General features: G+C 42.7%; 1 protein-coding gene across 1 annotated transcript; it reads right to left on the minus strand.

Moving 5' to 3' along the window:
* Positions 1-4,709: 4,709 nt before the first annotated feature.
* On the minus strand, positions 4,710-10,672 carry NKX1-2 (NK1 homeobox 2). The gene is made up of 2 exons (XM_075610216.1): positions 10,247-10,672; positions 4,710-5,650 (listed from the first exon to the last, which is right to left on the minus strand). The coding sequence occupies exons 1-2, from the start codon at positions 10,441-10,443 to the stop codon at positions 5,083-5,085; spliced, it is 765 nt and encodes a 254-aa protein (XP_075466331.1). The 5' UTR covers positions 10,444-10,672; the 3' UTR covers positions 4,710-5,082.
* Between the last annotated feature and the right edge of the window lie 2,587 nt (positions 10,673-13,259).

Genomic DNA, 13,259 nt, shown 5'->3' on the forward strand with positions numbered 1-13,259 from the left:
GGGGGAAACTTTAATTAACCTATTGCACTGCATTACGTTACTGACCCCTCTGGCATGGAAGGGGTTAACTATAATGCTAGTACCTAAGAGTAATACGCCATTATATACATCTCTAATTTTCTTTTACAAATTATATATTTTTTTCCTCCCAAATGCAAACTATTGATGTTAAATTATTTTTCAGAGAACTTTTAAATATGGTGTCATGAAATATCATAATTGAAGTGGCCCCTGTGGTCCTTCCCCCGAAACTACAAGTTTGAGCAGTGTGCAGTAAAATAGGGGGCAAATAGTTAGAATTTATGTAAAAAAAAATAATTCTAGGAATGTTGATACACTGTACATACACATTCATTTTAACAGGATGATCGAGGTTAAACAAGAATAAATAACATACATATCTGTCTCCTGTATGTGACTGGTTCTCTAAGAGTTGAGCACATTTTCTAGGTCAGGGGCGGCAAACTTTAGTCCTCAAGGGCCATCAACAGTCAGGTTTTGAGAATATCCCTGCTTCAGCACAGGTGGCTCAATCAGCGGCTCAGTAATTGACTGAGCCATTGTTTGAGCCACCTGTGCTGAAGCAGAGATATCCTGAAATCCTGACCTGTTTGTGGCCCTTGAGGACTGGAGTTGGCCGCCCCTGATCTAAGTTATATAAACAGCACCGTACTCGTGTCATGTTCATTTGGCAGTTACGTTTCTACAAGTAATCTTTGATAGAGAGGGAGAGAGAGGGAGAGAGAGAGAGACTAATGATAAATAACCAAAAATACTGAGAAAATACAATGTGAAATACAAAATATAGTCATGGTATTGTAAAGAACAATTTCACTTGAGAGCACATTCACATGTCTCAGACAGGTCTGCAACCCCGCCTTTCCCCATTATCGCTTAGCATACAGTGCTCCCACTGCAGCAAGGGATTCTGGGTAATGACATGCAAATGAACACAGTGAGTCACTCTTTTCTTCTTATCCATTTTTACCCACTATAACTTTTTTAATGAAAGGTATTGTAAAATAAAGCAAAGGTCCAGTATAAGTGAGGGTGTCACACAGCTGCATAGGTTATTGCACACGTGCCAGCATAGGTGGACAGGACGTTTAGATGCAGCCATTTCGTCTTCGCAGCCGTTTCAATCCAAAGGTAGGTGATTAGCGTTAGGATTAGTGGTTAGAGTTGTTAGGGTAAGGGGTTAACCGTTAAGGTTTTTAGGGTTACGGGTTTTAGGGTAAGTAGTTAAGGTTAGGGTTTTTAGGGTACGTAGTTAGGGTTTTTAGGGTAAGTAGTTAAGGTTAGGGTTTTTAGGGTAAGTAGTTAAGGTTAGGGTTTTTAGGGTAAGTAGTTAAGGTTAGGGTTTTTAGGGTAAGTAGTTAAGGTTAGGGTTTTTAGGGTATGTAGTTAAGGTTAGGGTTTTTAGGGTAAGTAGTTAAGGTTAGGGTTTTTAGGGTAAGTAGTTAAGGTTAGGGTTTTTAGGGTAAGTAGTTAAGGTTAGGGTTTTTAGGGTAAGTAGTTAAGGTTAGGGTTTTTAGGGTAAGTAGTTAAGGTTAGGGTTTTTAGGGTATGTAGTTAAGGTTAGGGTTTTTAGGGTAAGTAGTTAAGGTTAGGCTTTTAAGGTAAGTAGTTAAGGTTAGGGTTTTAAGTGTAAGGGCTAAAGGTTAGGGTTTTTATGGTAAGTAGTTAAGGTTAGGGTTTTTAGGGTAAGTAGTTAAGGTTAGGATTTTTAGAGTAAGTAGTTAATGTTAGGGTTTTTAGGGTAAGTGGTTAATGGGTTAGGTTTTAAAGGTAAGGGCTTAAAGTTTCTAGGGTAAGGGGTTAAGGTTAGTACTGTAAGGGTTTAACAGGGTAAGGTTTTTAGGGTAAGTAATTATGTTTATTAGGGTTAGGGCGAGGTGTTAGATGACACATTACCTACGGTGGCCAAAAATTCCGACGAAACGGCCGCATCGACATAGGATCATTAGAAGAAAATGACTAAGATTATCTAAAAGCAAATGCACAATAATTATTACGTTTCCAACACTTGTCATGTTTATAGGCTCAATTTGTTCAAGAAGAACTACACATAGCTACATACTGATTGCTGTGGCTTTGCTGCACTGCAGACATTACAAAATGTAGGATGCATTATTTGGTGCTTTGCAGTTCCAGGAACGAAGGCTAAAATTCAGTAGGACGTGAAGCCACCTTCCTCTTGTTAATGGGGCTTCAAGCTTTCCTGACAGGTAGACGATATCTACGCCGCATATTGAATATTGTCTACGAAATGAAAGATAGAGGTAGGGAGGCACAGTTACTGGGAAGCCTTTAACAAGTGAAGGAGGCTTCGTGTTCCTTGTGGGCATGTTCTTGGTAGTGATTCAGAGCCTCTGTTTTACAATAGTACTCATAAATCCTTCACCACTGAAATAAGTGAACCCAGGGGTTGGGGTGATATTAATCTTCATCCCAAATATTGGGTATATGGGTTAAGGAAGGGGTGCTCAATTCCACTCCTCAAGCCCCCCCCCCCCCCCCAACAGGTCAGGCTCCCCCCCCCCCCAAGATTTAAACTCGCCCCTCCCCACTTTCCAAGTTGACAGGTCAGTTTCATTTTGCTGGGTTACGACAGATCCAATGCAGATCATTCGTCTTGTAATTATACAGGTAAATAAAAAATTGAACTCAGGTAGTGTTAGGACCTGCTAACAGTCATGCCTTGAAAGTGGCAGCAGGCAAAAGACGCTTTGGCCAAAGGGTTAAATGAAATTACCCTTTTTCAAGAGAATATATAGGTATTGCACTGTGTGTTTTTGTATATGGTTTAAGGCAGGGGTGCTCAATTCCACTCCTCAAGCCCCTCCCCCCCCCCCCCCACGCCCAACAGGTCAGGTTTTTAGGATATGCCAGCTTCAGAACAGGTGGCTCAATCAGAGATGCCTGTGCTGAAGCAGGGACTGATTGAACCACTAGTGCTGAAGCAGGGACTGATTGAACCATCTGTGCTGAAGCAGGGATATTTGGAAAACCTGACCTTTTCGGGGGCTTGCGCACTGGAGTTGAGCACCGCAGGGTTATGGGACAGTCTGGAATCATCGATGCTGAAAAGTTGATGTACTTGAAAGTTTACACACCGTAAAAAAGCCATCTGCAGGTGACAGTTCTGTTCATTCAATGGAAAAGATCACAAGTCTGCACACTTCTTTGAATCAACATAGCGATAAGACATGTTTGTTTGGTACAATGAGAAAGGCATAGGCAGTCTCAAGCACACGCATGCACACACCAGGTTCTCTGGAGAGAGCAGCTAAGAACAATATTTAAATACAAAACTTTAATTGCAATATAATTGCCAGAGAAATAAAACTTGGTGACTTTGTTACCAATGGGTAATATGACCCGAGTGCCTTATTGCTTTAGAATCAATGATGTTTTTATTTAGGCACCTACTGTACCAAACTCAACCTGCAGCCCATTGGTTTCCAAGCCACTGTGGTGACAAAGGAATACAAAGATATGTTTCCTGACCCTATACCATACATTACTTCCAAATGTATCATGTGAGAAGTAAAACACCCAAGTGGCGGAAATGAAGTGACACAGATTGTATCTCACTGTTAATGACATTAATCATGTCAAATAATTAAATACTGTCATCCCACAGATACAAGCACCTATGCAATATGCTCTCTTCCTCTTAGGCTACGCTTATAGTGCTGGCGACAGCAACGGTGACGTCAGGCTGTGGTCGCTGGAAAAAACAAATTGAGATGACTTCCAGCAATCGCGACCAAGCGGTTGCTCCGTCACGCCTTCGCATCGCGCTTACTATAAGCGCACGCGATGGCGGCAATGCATTTGTTGTGACGTCGCTGTCGCCAGCACTATAAGCGCAGCCTTACTTGGGAAAATGTAAACGCTGTTTATTTTTATGCAGCTTAAATCAGCAGTTTTATTTTTTATATATTCCATAAACCAGGGTATCCCACCACGATATTAGCTGTCTTCACCCCCAGACAAGAATTCTCACTCAGGTAATATTATAGGGAAAATACTGCTGCTTTAAATCTTCGGAGCAATGGGAAGATAAACTTCAGATCTTAATGAATAGGAGCCACAGAGAGGCAAGAGCTGTGTATCCAGCTTTGAGAGTAACATCTACACCAGGAGTGGACAACTCCAGTTGTCAAGGGCCACCAACAAGCCAGGTTTTCAGGATATCCCTCCTTCCGCACGGGTGGCTCAATCAGTGGCTCAGTCACCGACTGAGTTGGCCACCCCTGTGCTATTTGTCACAAGCTGCGGCATCAAATTTAAGGCCTCGGCCAAGCTCCCCGCTGGCGTGCTGAGGCGCGCTGAGGCTCAGGGAAAGCGGGTGCTTTCCCTGGCCTTAGACAGCGCGCCATCAGGGGGCGTGCCGGGGGCGGGCCAGTGACGTCACGGAGCTGGTTCGCCCTCATTGGGCGAACCGCTCACGTGACCGGCCCTGCGCTCCGGCGAGCACTGAAATGTAAAATTTCCCTAAGACCTACGCTTCCGCGCGCTTGCGGAAGCGTAGGCGAGCCCCTACTAAAGCCGCTCTAATTGCGACTGTAGGGGCTCAGTGCTGAGCGGAAGCGCGCCTCCGCCAGCAAGCAGTAACCCTGGACGAGGCCTAAGACATATTATTCAGGTGTTTACACTTGGGGCAGATCTGTTTCACTGAGATGTTGATCCCACTGCAGACATGCTGTGACAGCCCCACACACACACACAAGTATATCCCATTATAATATATGCGATATGTAACTCCTTCCTCCCCCCATCTCTCGTCTCACCACATTGCAAGCTGGCACAGGTTTGATACCTTACTTAGAGATGCATGGTCACAATGTGCCTCTGAGTGTCAATATTAAGGCTTGATAAATAGTCACACCGTCCCCAATGTCGACATTGCTTTTAAAACATCTTGCCATTTCCTTCTTTCATTTCATTCTATAGCACTAGGATGTCATATGTCTTTGTGATGTGTCTGTGCCAATATGACACCATCCAAGTGCGGTTACTTGATGTGACTCTATCACATCACGTTGAGGACAATCGTACTCAGGTCACACGCAGTTAGAGGGCAGGGCTGTAAAAGGGGGTCAGGCGGGTCGACCCTACGAAGTGTGAGAAGGTGCCGCTTGCTGGTGAAAGTGGGAATGAGCTGGACGGAGGCGAGAGGAGGAGACCAGGGAAAGGTGACAGCTGGTGGTTTGTGCTAGGACTAATATGAGAGATGTGTGCTGTGCAGGGGTAAGCTGGGAATGGTGGGATAAACCGGGGGTCAGGGCTCCCAAAACAGGTCTGTGTGCTGCATCCTCCCCCCTCCAAGCTTCCTAAAGGCTGCTGCTTCTTCCACTTGGTTCTGCGGTTCTGGAACCAGATCTTGACTTGGGTCTCAGTGAGGTGGAGGGTCAGCGCCAGGCTCAGTCGCTCACACACTGACAGGTAGCGGCTGCTGTGGAAACGGCTCTCAAGAGCTACCAGCTGCTCATACGTGAAGGCAGTACGGGCCCGACGAGGCTTAGAGCTGGCGTTGGGAAGGCCACGGTTCTGCTGACGCTCCTCTTTCCCTGACCCTTCCTCCGGTTCCTCTGGCCTTTCATTCGGGGAAGTTCCTGCTTCATCCCCCGGTGCAGGAACCCTGTCTCCAGTGGAGAAGGTCACATCTGTGGTGGGCAATAGAAAGACCATGAGAAAGATGTTCTTCCATCCCTGATGGAGAAATGCAGACACTGGTCAAATGTATCAACCCTTTCACTGGCAGGGGAGTGTAACAACCTCCCCCCCCCCCCCCTTCCAATATCCAAGACCTTATACTTGGAATTACCCAAAACAAGACAAGGCTTAGCCGTATTATTATTACAGACCCTCCAATATTTTGACCATTAAAAAAAGGGTGCCACTGGAGTTAGTCTACTCGTGGTGGATGGAGGGACTTCCAAACAAATCTAGTGGAAGTCCCCTTATAACCTATGCAGCTTACTGGATACCAAAAAACATTCTGTGTCATAGGTACAGATGGTCTAACAGGACCCCAAAACAAAACATGGAGTCTGCCAGCTAAATAGGTGCAATTGGAGAGTATGTTATTATTATGTCACAACACTTGAAATCTACGCTCACGTTTCACTGAGAAATTCTGCTCTTGCAGAGACTCTTACAAATGGTCACTTTTCCCATTTACTAAAGACTTCTCTGCAGCTCAGGTCTAACCAGTGAAACGTTGGAACTTCTGCTATATAGGTTCCACCGTGTTGGAGGAAGTCCTACCCCAGAAGCGGCCAACTCCAGTCCTCAAGGGCCACCAACAGGCCAGGTATTAGGGATATCCTTGCTTCAGCACAGGTGGCTCTATGAGTGGCACAGTCATTATGACTGAACACTGATTGAGCCACCTGTGCTGAAGCAGGGATATTCCCCAATACCTGGTCTTTTGGTGGCCCTTGAGGACTAGTTGAAAATTAAATGGGATAGACTACAGCAGGGGTTGCCAACTCCAGTCCCCAGGGGCCACCAACAGGTCAGGTTTTCAGGATATCCCTGCTTCAGCACAGGAGGCTCAATCAGTGACTCAGTTAAAGACCAGCACACTCCTGTCCTATCTGGTCACTGGCAAAATACAGTCTGCATTCTGTGATATTATTTTTTGTAGCTGAAAGTGAAAGTCCTAAAACGTGCATTTTCTTGGAAACACTTTGAATGATAGAATAATATGGCAGAGAAGGTGATGTGTGTCTTTGCACTTTATGGCAACTGCAAACTGTCTTTGAACCAGGGATACAGTTGTCACAGGATACAGTGCCCTCTATTGACAAGTAAAGAGAATGCATGAAAGTGATTGCTAAAGCTTGGCCCTGGTAATGTCCTTCACACAGAAACAGGACCAACCAACTAACTAACAGACTGTTGATATGTGCTTGATTATATACTAACTTTAAGTAAATGGAGATGTTTGTGATTATTGATCAGACCCTGTCGATTATCAGCATGTAACTTCCAATTACTTACTGCAGACAGGTTGTGCTTTAAATCCCTTCCAAATGTGTCATTAGAGATACATCTGAGATAAGAATAGTATAGGAAATAAATGCAGTGATTGGTTTGTACTTATCTACAGTGTCACATGCCTCTCACATTATTATCTTCCAAACCTACAACTGATTACACAGGTCAAATTGCTTTTTCAGGAGTGCTGTACTCGAAATACTAGTCGATATATCAAAGCATCCCAATATACATTTAAGAAATGGTAGTGTGCAGAGATTTGGAAACCTGGTTTAGCCTTAAAGAAATGTGAGGTTTGGAAAAGCTCTCCACACTGTCATTTCACCCATGAAAAACACTTATGTTGGTGCTTTAAAAAGTATCGTAGCCTACAACAAAATATTTCTCCAGGACCAATAAGGCTAGTGGAACTTTAAAAATGGTAACATGTATAAAAGCAATGTGTTTATATATGTTAATCAATAAAAGGGTCTAAAAAATACATCCTAAGATGTGTAATATTTTGGTGTTGTCTGTTCTATATGACGTAGAAATGTTCTGCTACTCTGAGCTTTCTCCATAATTCATGAGGGTTTTATGACGGCTCATCTTCTCATCATAATCCCCCCAAATTGATACATCTCTGCAGAATAATCCTCATACAACATGAACTGAAAAATGTAGGGTATGGAAGCAGACAAATTAACACCAATGCAAGGTCTGCGGGTATTCTAATGATAACAAAAAGATTGTTATATACAGGTCTGCTTTCTAATACTATTTGTGAATATATTTCAATGTCCCCTTATTTACCAGGATGAGGCTTGTCTTGGGTCAGGAAGAGTTCTACTACTTTTGAATTGCACTGCAAGCCCAATACAGATCAATGAGTGTTAAATATCAGTCTCATTGCAACAACAGATTCACATGTTATTTTGGAAGGTTGTTCACTATAAGAATGTGTTTGCCACACATATTCTGAAGTCTCATATCTCTGTGACAATATTCATATGTTTTATTGATCAAGTAACCTCAGTGATATTATTCTCATGTTGTATTGGATCTAGTGTTTCTAATATCACTTTACAAATTCTGTATATGATCATTAATACACTTTTTTGATTTATGGCAAAAATGTTCTTATTTTCTTGTGCTGGGGTTAAATAACCAGATTTACAGGATCAAAAGAAAAACAACACAATTCCTTTGTAGGATATTTTGATATCTTTACAATTGCATTAACCATTCGATTTCAATTGAATTTTCTAATACAAGTCCCTAAAAATACAACTAACTAACCACAACGAACTAATACTTAAACAAAACATACCCCAGTAAGAATAATTTCACCCAGAGCAAATCAGTAAGTGGGTGTGTAGAGATTATAACTGTACATGGGAAATCATTCTTGGTTCAAACCTTCAGGGTCAAATATTAGTTCTAAGAGCTTGGTGAAGATGGAAGAGTAAGTGACCTAGGTCTTGAATTATGGTTAAAATACAGTGTCCTTATGATCTAAGCATCTCCCCTAATTTATGTAACCAGGAAAAAAGGAGGCGAATATGGGAATCTCCCTGCCTGACTCCATGAGGTCTATGTATCAAGGCAAAAGTGGGGCTATTCTGGGGCAAACAAACGGCACCAGATGTATCAGACACAATTGCTATCAACTGGATCCTATTTATTTAATGCACCTGCTTCACTGTTTAGCCCTAGAATAGGTAATCTTTGGTCCAAGTGCCCAAACTCTGCTCTCTGGCATGAGAAGCCTGTGTTCTACACACATTGCACCCATCTGTGCACTCAGGCTGGGCTCAGGGGCTAGCAGGCCTTCTGATTCTCATTAGACAGGAGTTATTAAGAAGAAATTGCCCTCTTTCCTGCGACCTGATGGAGTGACCGGCCTGTGATGAGGATCGATAGCTGTCATCTCTTTAATATAGGGTCCTCTGATCAGGTAGGGAGTTTCTGAGCCCTGTGCTGGGAGATATGCAGTCTTCAGTAATAGGATATCGATCAGTGCCTGCGACAGGAATCTTCATGTAAACCTCTTAGCCCCCAGCATCCCGAAGGGGAAGAGCAATTACCAAGGGCCCCCGGCTCCCAGTGACCACAGGATCACATCTGTGTGTCACCCTGTCACCAATCCCTATCTAGGTTCTGCTCCTCATCAGTCCCGAGACATATAACCCCATCCAGACCTTACAGGTGTTTAAATGTCCGGAAAACATTCCGTGTGAATGTAATTGTAATTATATATATATAATGTTGTAATGAGGTTGACGATAACACAACCTCTGCAGAGCAATCGTTTCCATTGTATATCCATATGTTGAATCCTTAACCCCTTCGCTCCCCGTTAACAGAGAAGAGGAGATAAGTGATGTCCAGGGGCTATAAGTATAATAACCCCCTTGCAGAGCATTTTATCCCAGTAGGTTGATGATGATGATGGTAACATGTCCTGCAGTGCATCCGTTCCAGAAAAGAGGGGGGAAAAAACAATATTGAGGCTAAGAAATAGTTTCCCAGATATCGGAAGCACTTCCCTTTTATTTATTTTAAACATGACTATCATTTTCTACCCATCGAACTTTCTGCTTCTTAGTTCCTGCCACTGGCAGAAAGTTTCCCTGGTGAGGTTAAAATGCCAAAGAAAACGACACCGATGGATACTGTCCCTCAGCTTTAAATTGAGGTTTTTATTCCCCTCTGATGCTGTATATTTCTTTTTTTTTGCATCAGTTTGTCCCTGGTTTTGGAGCAGTGTTGGGTATAACTATGCCTCAAGCTGTTACTTTCTCCAATACCCTTCTTCCAATAGTTCACTTACTAATTACATCTACAGTATTTCCTAATATGTTGTCTCTCCATCTTTCTCTGGGGCCAATTAAATAGTTCAAGTAGCCTCATGGGTTCTGAAGAAATTTGGATACCAATGTGACCGTTGTGATGAGTTTTAGTCCTTTAGCCTGCAAAATATTGAACATTAATGTGTGTGTGCATTAACTTAGCCCTTAAGATAGGTTAGTGATGCATTGCAAGCAGTCCTAAAACATGTAATCCCCGCTTTTCTGGCACTGAAGAGGTTAAATGCTTCTTCTTACCATTAGACATTTAATTCACTAAAAGCCAAAGCAAAACCTGACTATTTGATATTTGTCAAGTAAAATGTAACAGTTTGCAAACAAACCTGCTTCCAAGATAATTAGTGCACCGTCTGAAACCAAGTTATCACCTCTCATCCCATGACATTGTATGATATGATATGCTCAGTGGAACCTCACCTGCTTCTCCTTCCTCTGTCCTGGGCTCTTGGGGACTGTCACCGTGTCCTTGTCCCCTATCCCTAGCGTGGCTCAGAATGTCCACGATGGAGAAGGGAGTGTGGAGATGTCTCTGTCCGGGGGCAGCTTTCTCCTCTCCGGGGTCACAGTTTAACATCCCCATGTAAGTGCTGGGGACCCCAGATAACCTCTGCAATCTAGGGATCCCCAAGCTGCTCTGAAGACAACCAGGTACCTAGTGACTTATTAGAGACTCGCGTGCCCTGGTAAATACTTGGATCTAAGGAAGACCCTCTCTCATAATACTAAAGATGTGACCTGTACACAAAGGGATCTGCTTGATGTCCTGTCCATATAGGAAGGCAATTCAGATCCCTATCCTCACAAAGGGTCTGCCCTGCCCAGTGCCCTCTCTGGCTGTGATCACACCTGACTGTGAGCTGTGTTTGCCTCTGGGTTACTGGACATCCCATGGAGGAGGAGACACAGGAGCAGCGAGGAGTAAAAAGGGGAGGAGAAGGCACTAAACTGGAAGGAGAAAAGCTAAAAAGACAGACAAGGGGAGGAGGAGAAAAGTCTATTTATCTTTGGTACCAAGTCCATTTATTTGCCCTCAGTGCCTCAGTATTGTGTGCATTCTTTCATGGCTGCATCTATTATTCACATTTAAATTCCTGTCCACCAATGTCAACCTTTCAGCCCCCATCTGCTCCCTTTTTTCCAAACATTATTTGTTTCCTCTGTCATGCCATGATTTAATTTGTCATCGACCTCATTTTTACATTCCTCCAACCCTTAACCAATTAAATTAGCATTGTTTCTATTAACCCCAACAATACTACACTCTAAATCCAGCCATCTATCGAATAACCGGGCGAATTACAGCAAAGAAATAACCCTAGTCCATTATTTTCTTTATTTAATTACACTTGACTTATATTAATGTTTCGTCGCTACTAAAGAAAAACACAAACACTCATGTGTGTTTGATTTTATATACACACACGACATTGAGCTTTTTGCAATGAGCTTTGTAGAAAATACCATAAGACAGCAGTTTTAAGAGTGCTAACTCCAGCCGAACAACAAAATATAGAGAATGGCACTCTTATTAGGGGTATAAGATACTGAGTATGGTAAAACATTTAGAGATAACATTCATAGGACTAAAACCTGTTAAACTAGAACACAAAGCTTGTCAGGTCTAGAAAACACCAACATTTATTATTTTGACTTTTTAATTTCCGAATCACACAAACAATCTATCCTTAGACTAGGGGTTCTCAACTCCACCCCCACAACAGGCCAGGTCTTCAGGATATACCAGCTTCAGCACAGGTGTCTCAATTAGTGGCTTATTCAAAGATGGCTTGAGCCATCTGTGCTGAAGCTGGGATATCCTTAAAACCTGGCCTGTTGGGGGGGGGGGGGGGGGGTCTTGAGGACTGGAGTTGAGAACCCCTGCTTTAGGCTGATAGATGAGCAGTTACACAATGGTTTGTGCTGTGTTTGCTACTTGTTGAACGAATGGGACATTCTGTATATCTTCGGTGTATCAATGTAAGCCTTCTGACCTAATTCCAAGCAAGTTAATCTATAATAAGAGAAGAATACTGTGTGCAGAAGTCTAAACTGATACACAAATCATTTCCCCCCAAAATGAATGACCTGATGCCCTTAATAACACATTATGTGAGGACTCTGTTTCTTTCTCCCTCTGAGACAAATACCCAGAGCAGAATGCTAAAGCTGGTACCCAGGGCTCTACCCCTGAGGTGTCTGCATGGATGTCTCATTGAAAGGGAACTTTCCGCACTGAAGTCCCTTCTCTGAATACAAGTTGTTACATTGTTATTAAAATGTTTGAAGGAAACCTGAATCATATATAACTTGTTTCCTCCTTTTTAGTTGGCTGTTTCTCTGACTGTGCCTTAACTCCTTTACATTTTGTCAGCATTAATATTCTGGCCCAGTGCTGTGCATTAAATTGCTTTGATCCTGGGTGTGTTTCACCCTCCGACCTGTCCTGATGACTAGAGCCAGCAGAAATCAATACACTCAGCGTGTGGCTGGGGCTGATAAGAGTGCACTGCACAAGAAGGATCGCTGGCTGCACTAGTAGGAATGGAGTTTGAAATCACTTTCTCTTGTACTGCAGTCACATTTCACACCTCAGATGTTTATGGTGTGCTGGCTTCACACACATATCCCATCCATACAGTGATTATTATTTCTTTGGAATATTTAGGGTTTAAGAAAAGCTGACTTGGGTTTTAGTTGATGGCATGTGTATGTATGTATGTAACTATTTATATAGCGCCATTAATGAACATAGCGCTTCACAGCCGTAATAGACGTGGCATAATATAAATAACAAACACGAAAAAAACATAATGGGAAGAAGAGCTTCAGACATAAAAGTGACATTTAGTAAAAGGAGTCCCTGCCCCAAAGAGCTGACAATCTAATTGGTAAGTAGAAAGTACAGAGACAGCAGGAAGGTGTTTTGGCAAGTGTCTGCAAGGGGCCAAGGTCAATGTACGAGGTGTATAGTATCAGCCACAGAGTATGTATAAGTATTTGCTAAAAAGTTTGGATTAACCCCTGCACTGTTGTTAAAGACAAATCTCCCCTCCATTTTCACTTTTATAGTAGTTGTTTATTCAGTTCGCCTTCCATCATGATTTTCACTTGCGAATCCGTTAAGATCTGTATGCAGTCACACCAATCTATACAGTCATTCATTACTGTGATAAGTAGGCTGCCTAAGAGTTTTAGATCAATGGATTGTGAACTAGGGCTTCGCACCTCAAGGCTTATCGCCTATAAATTATAGGGCTTTGTATCTGCCCTTCATTGAAAACTTACTCTGCCCTACAGCATCAATCTTAACACGTATGATACTTGTGAATCAGCAAACATACATTTGACAAGTTTCTTAGAGAAGATTTCCATTCGCTCCAGACTTGCAGTTACACA

The sequence above is a fragment of the Ascaphus truei genome, chromosome 8 (genome assembly GCF_040206685.1).
Source record: "Ascaphus truei isolate aAscTru1 chromosome 8, aAscTru1.hap1, whole genome shotgun sequence".
Lineage (NCBI taxonomy): Eukaryota > Metazoa > Chordata > Amphibia > Anura > Ascaphidae > Ascaphus > Ascaphus truei.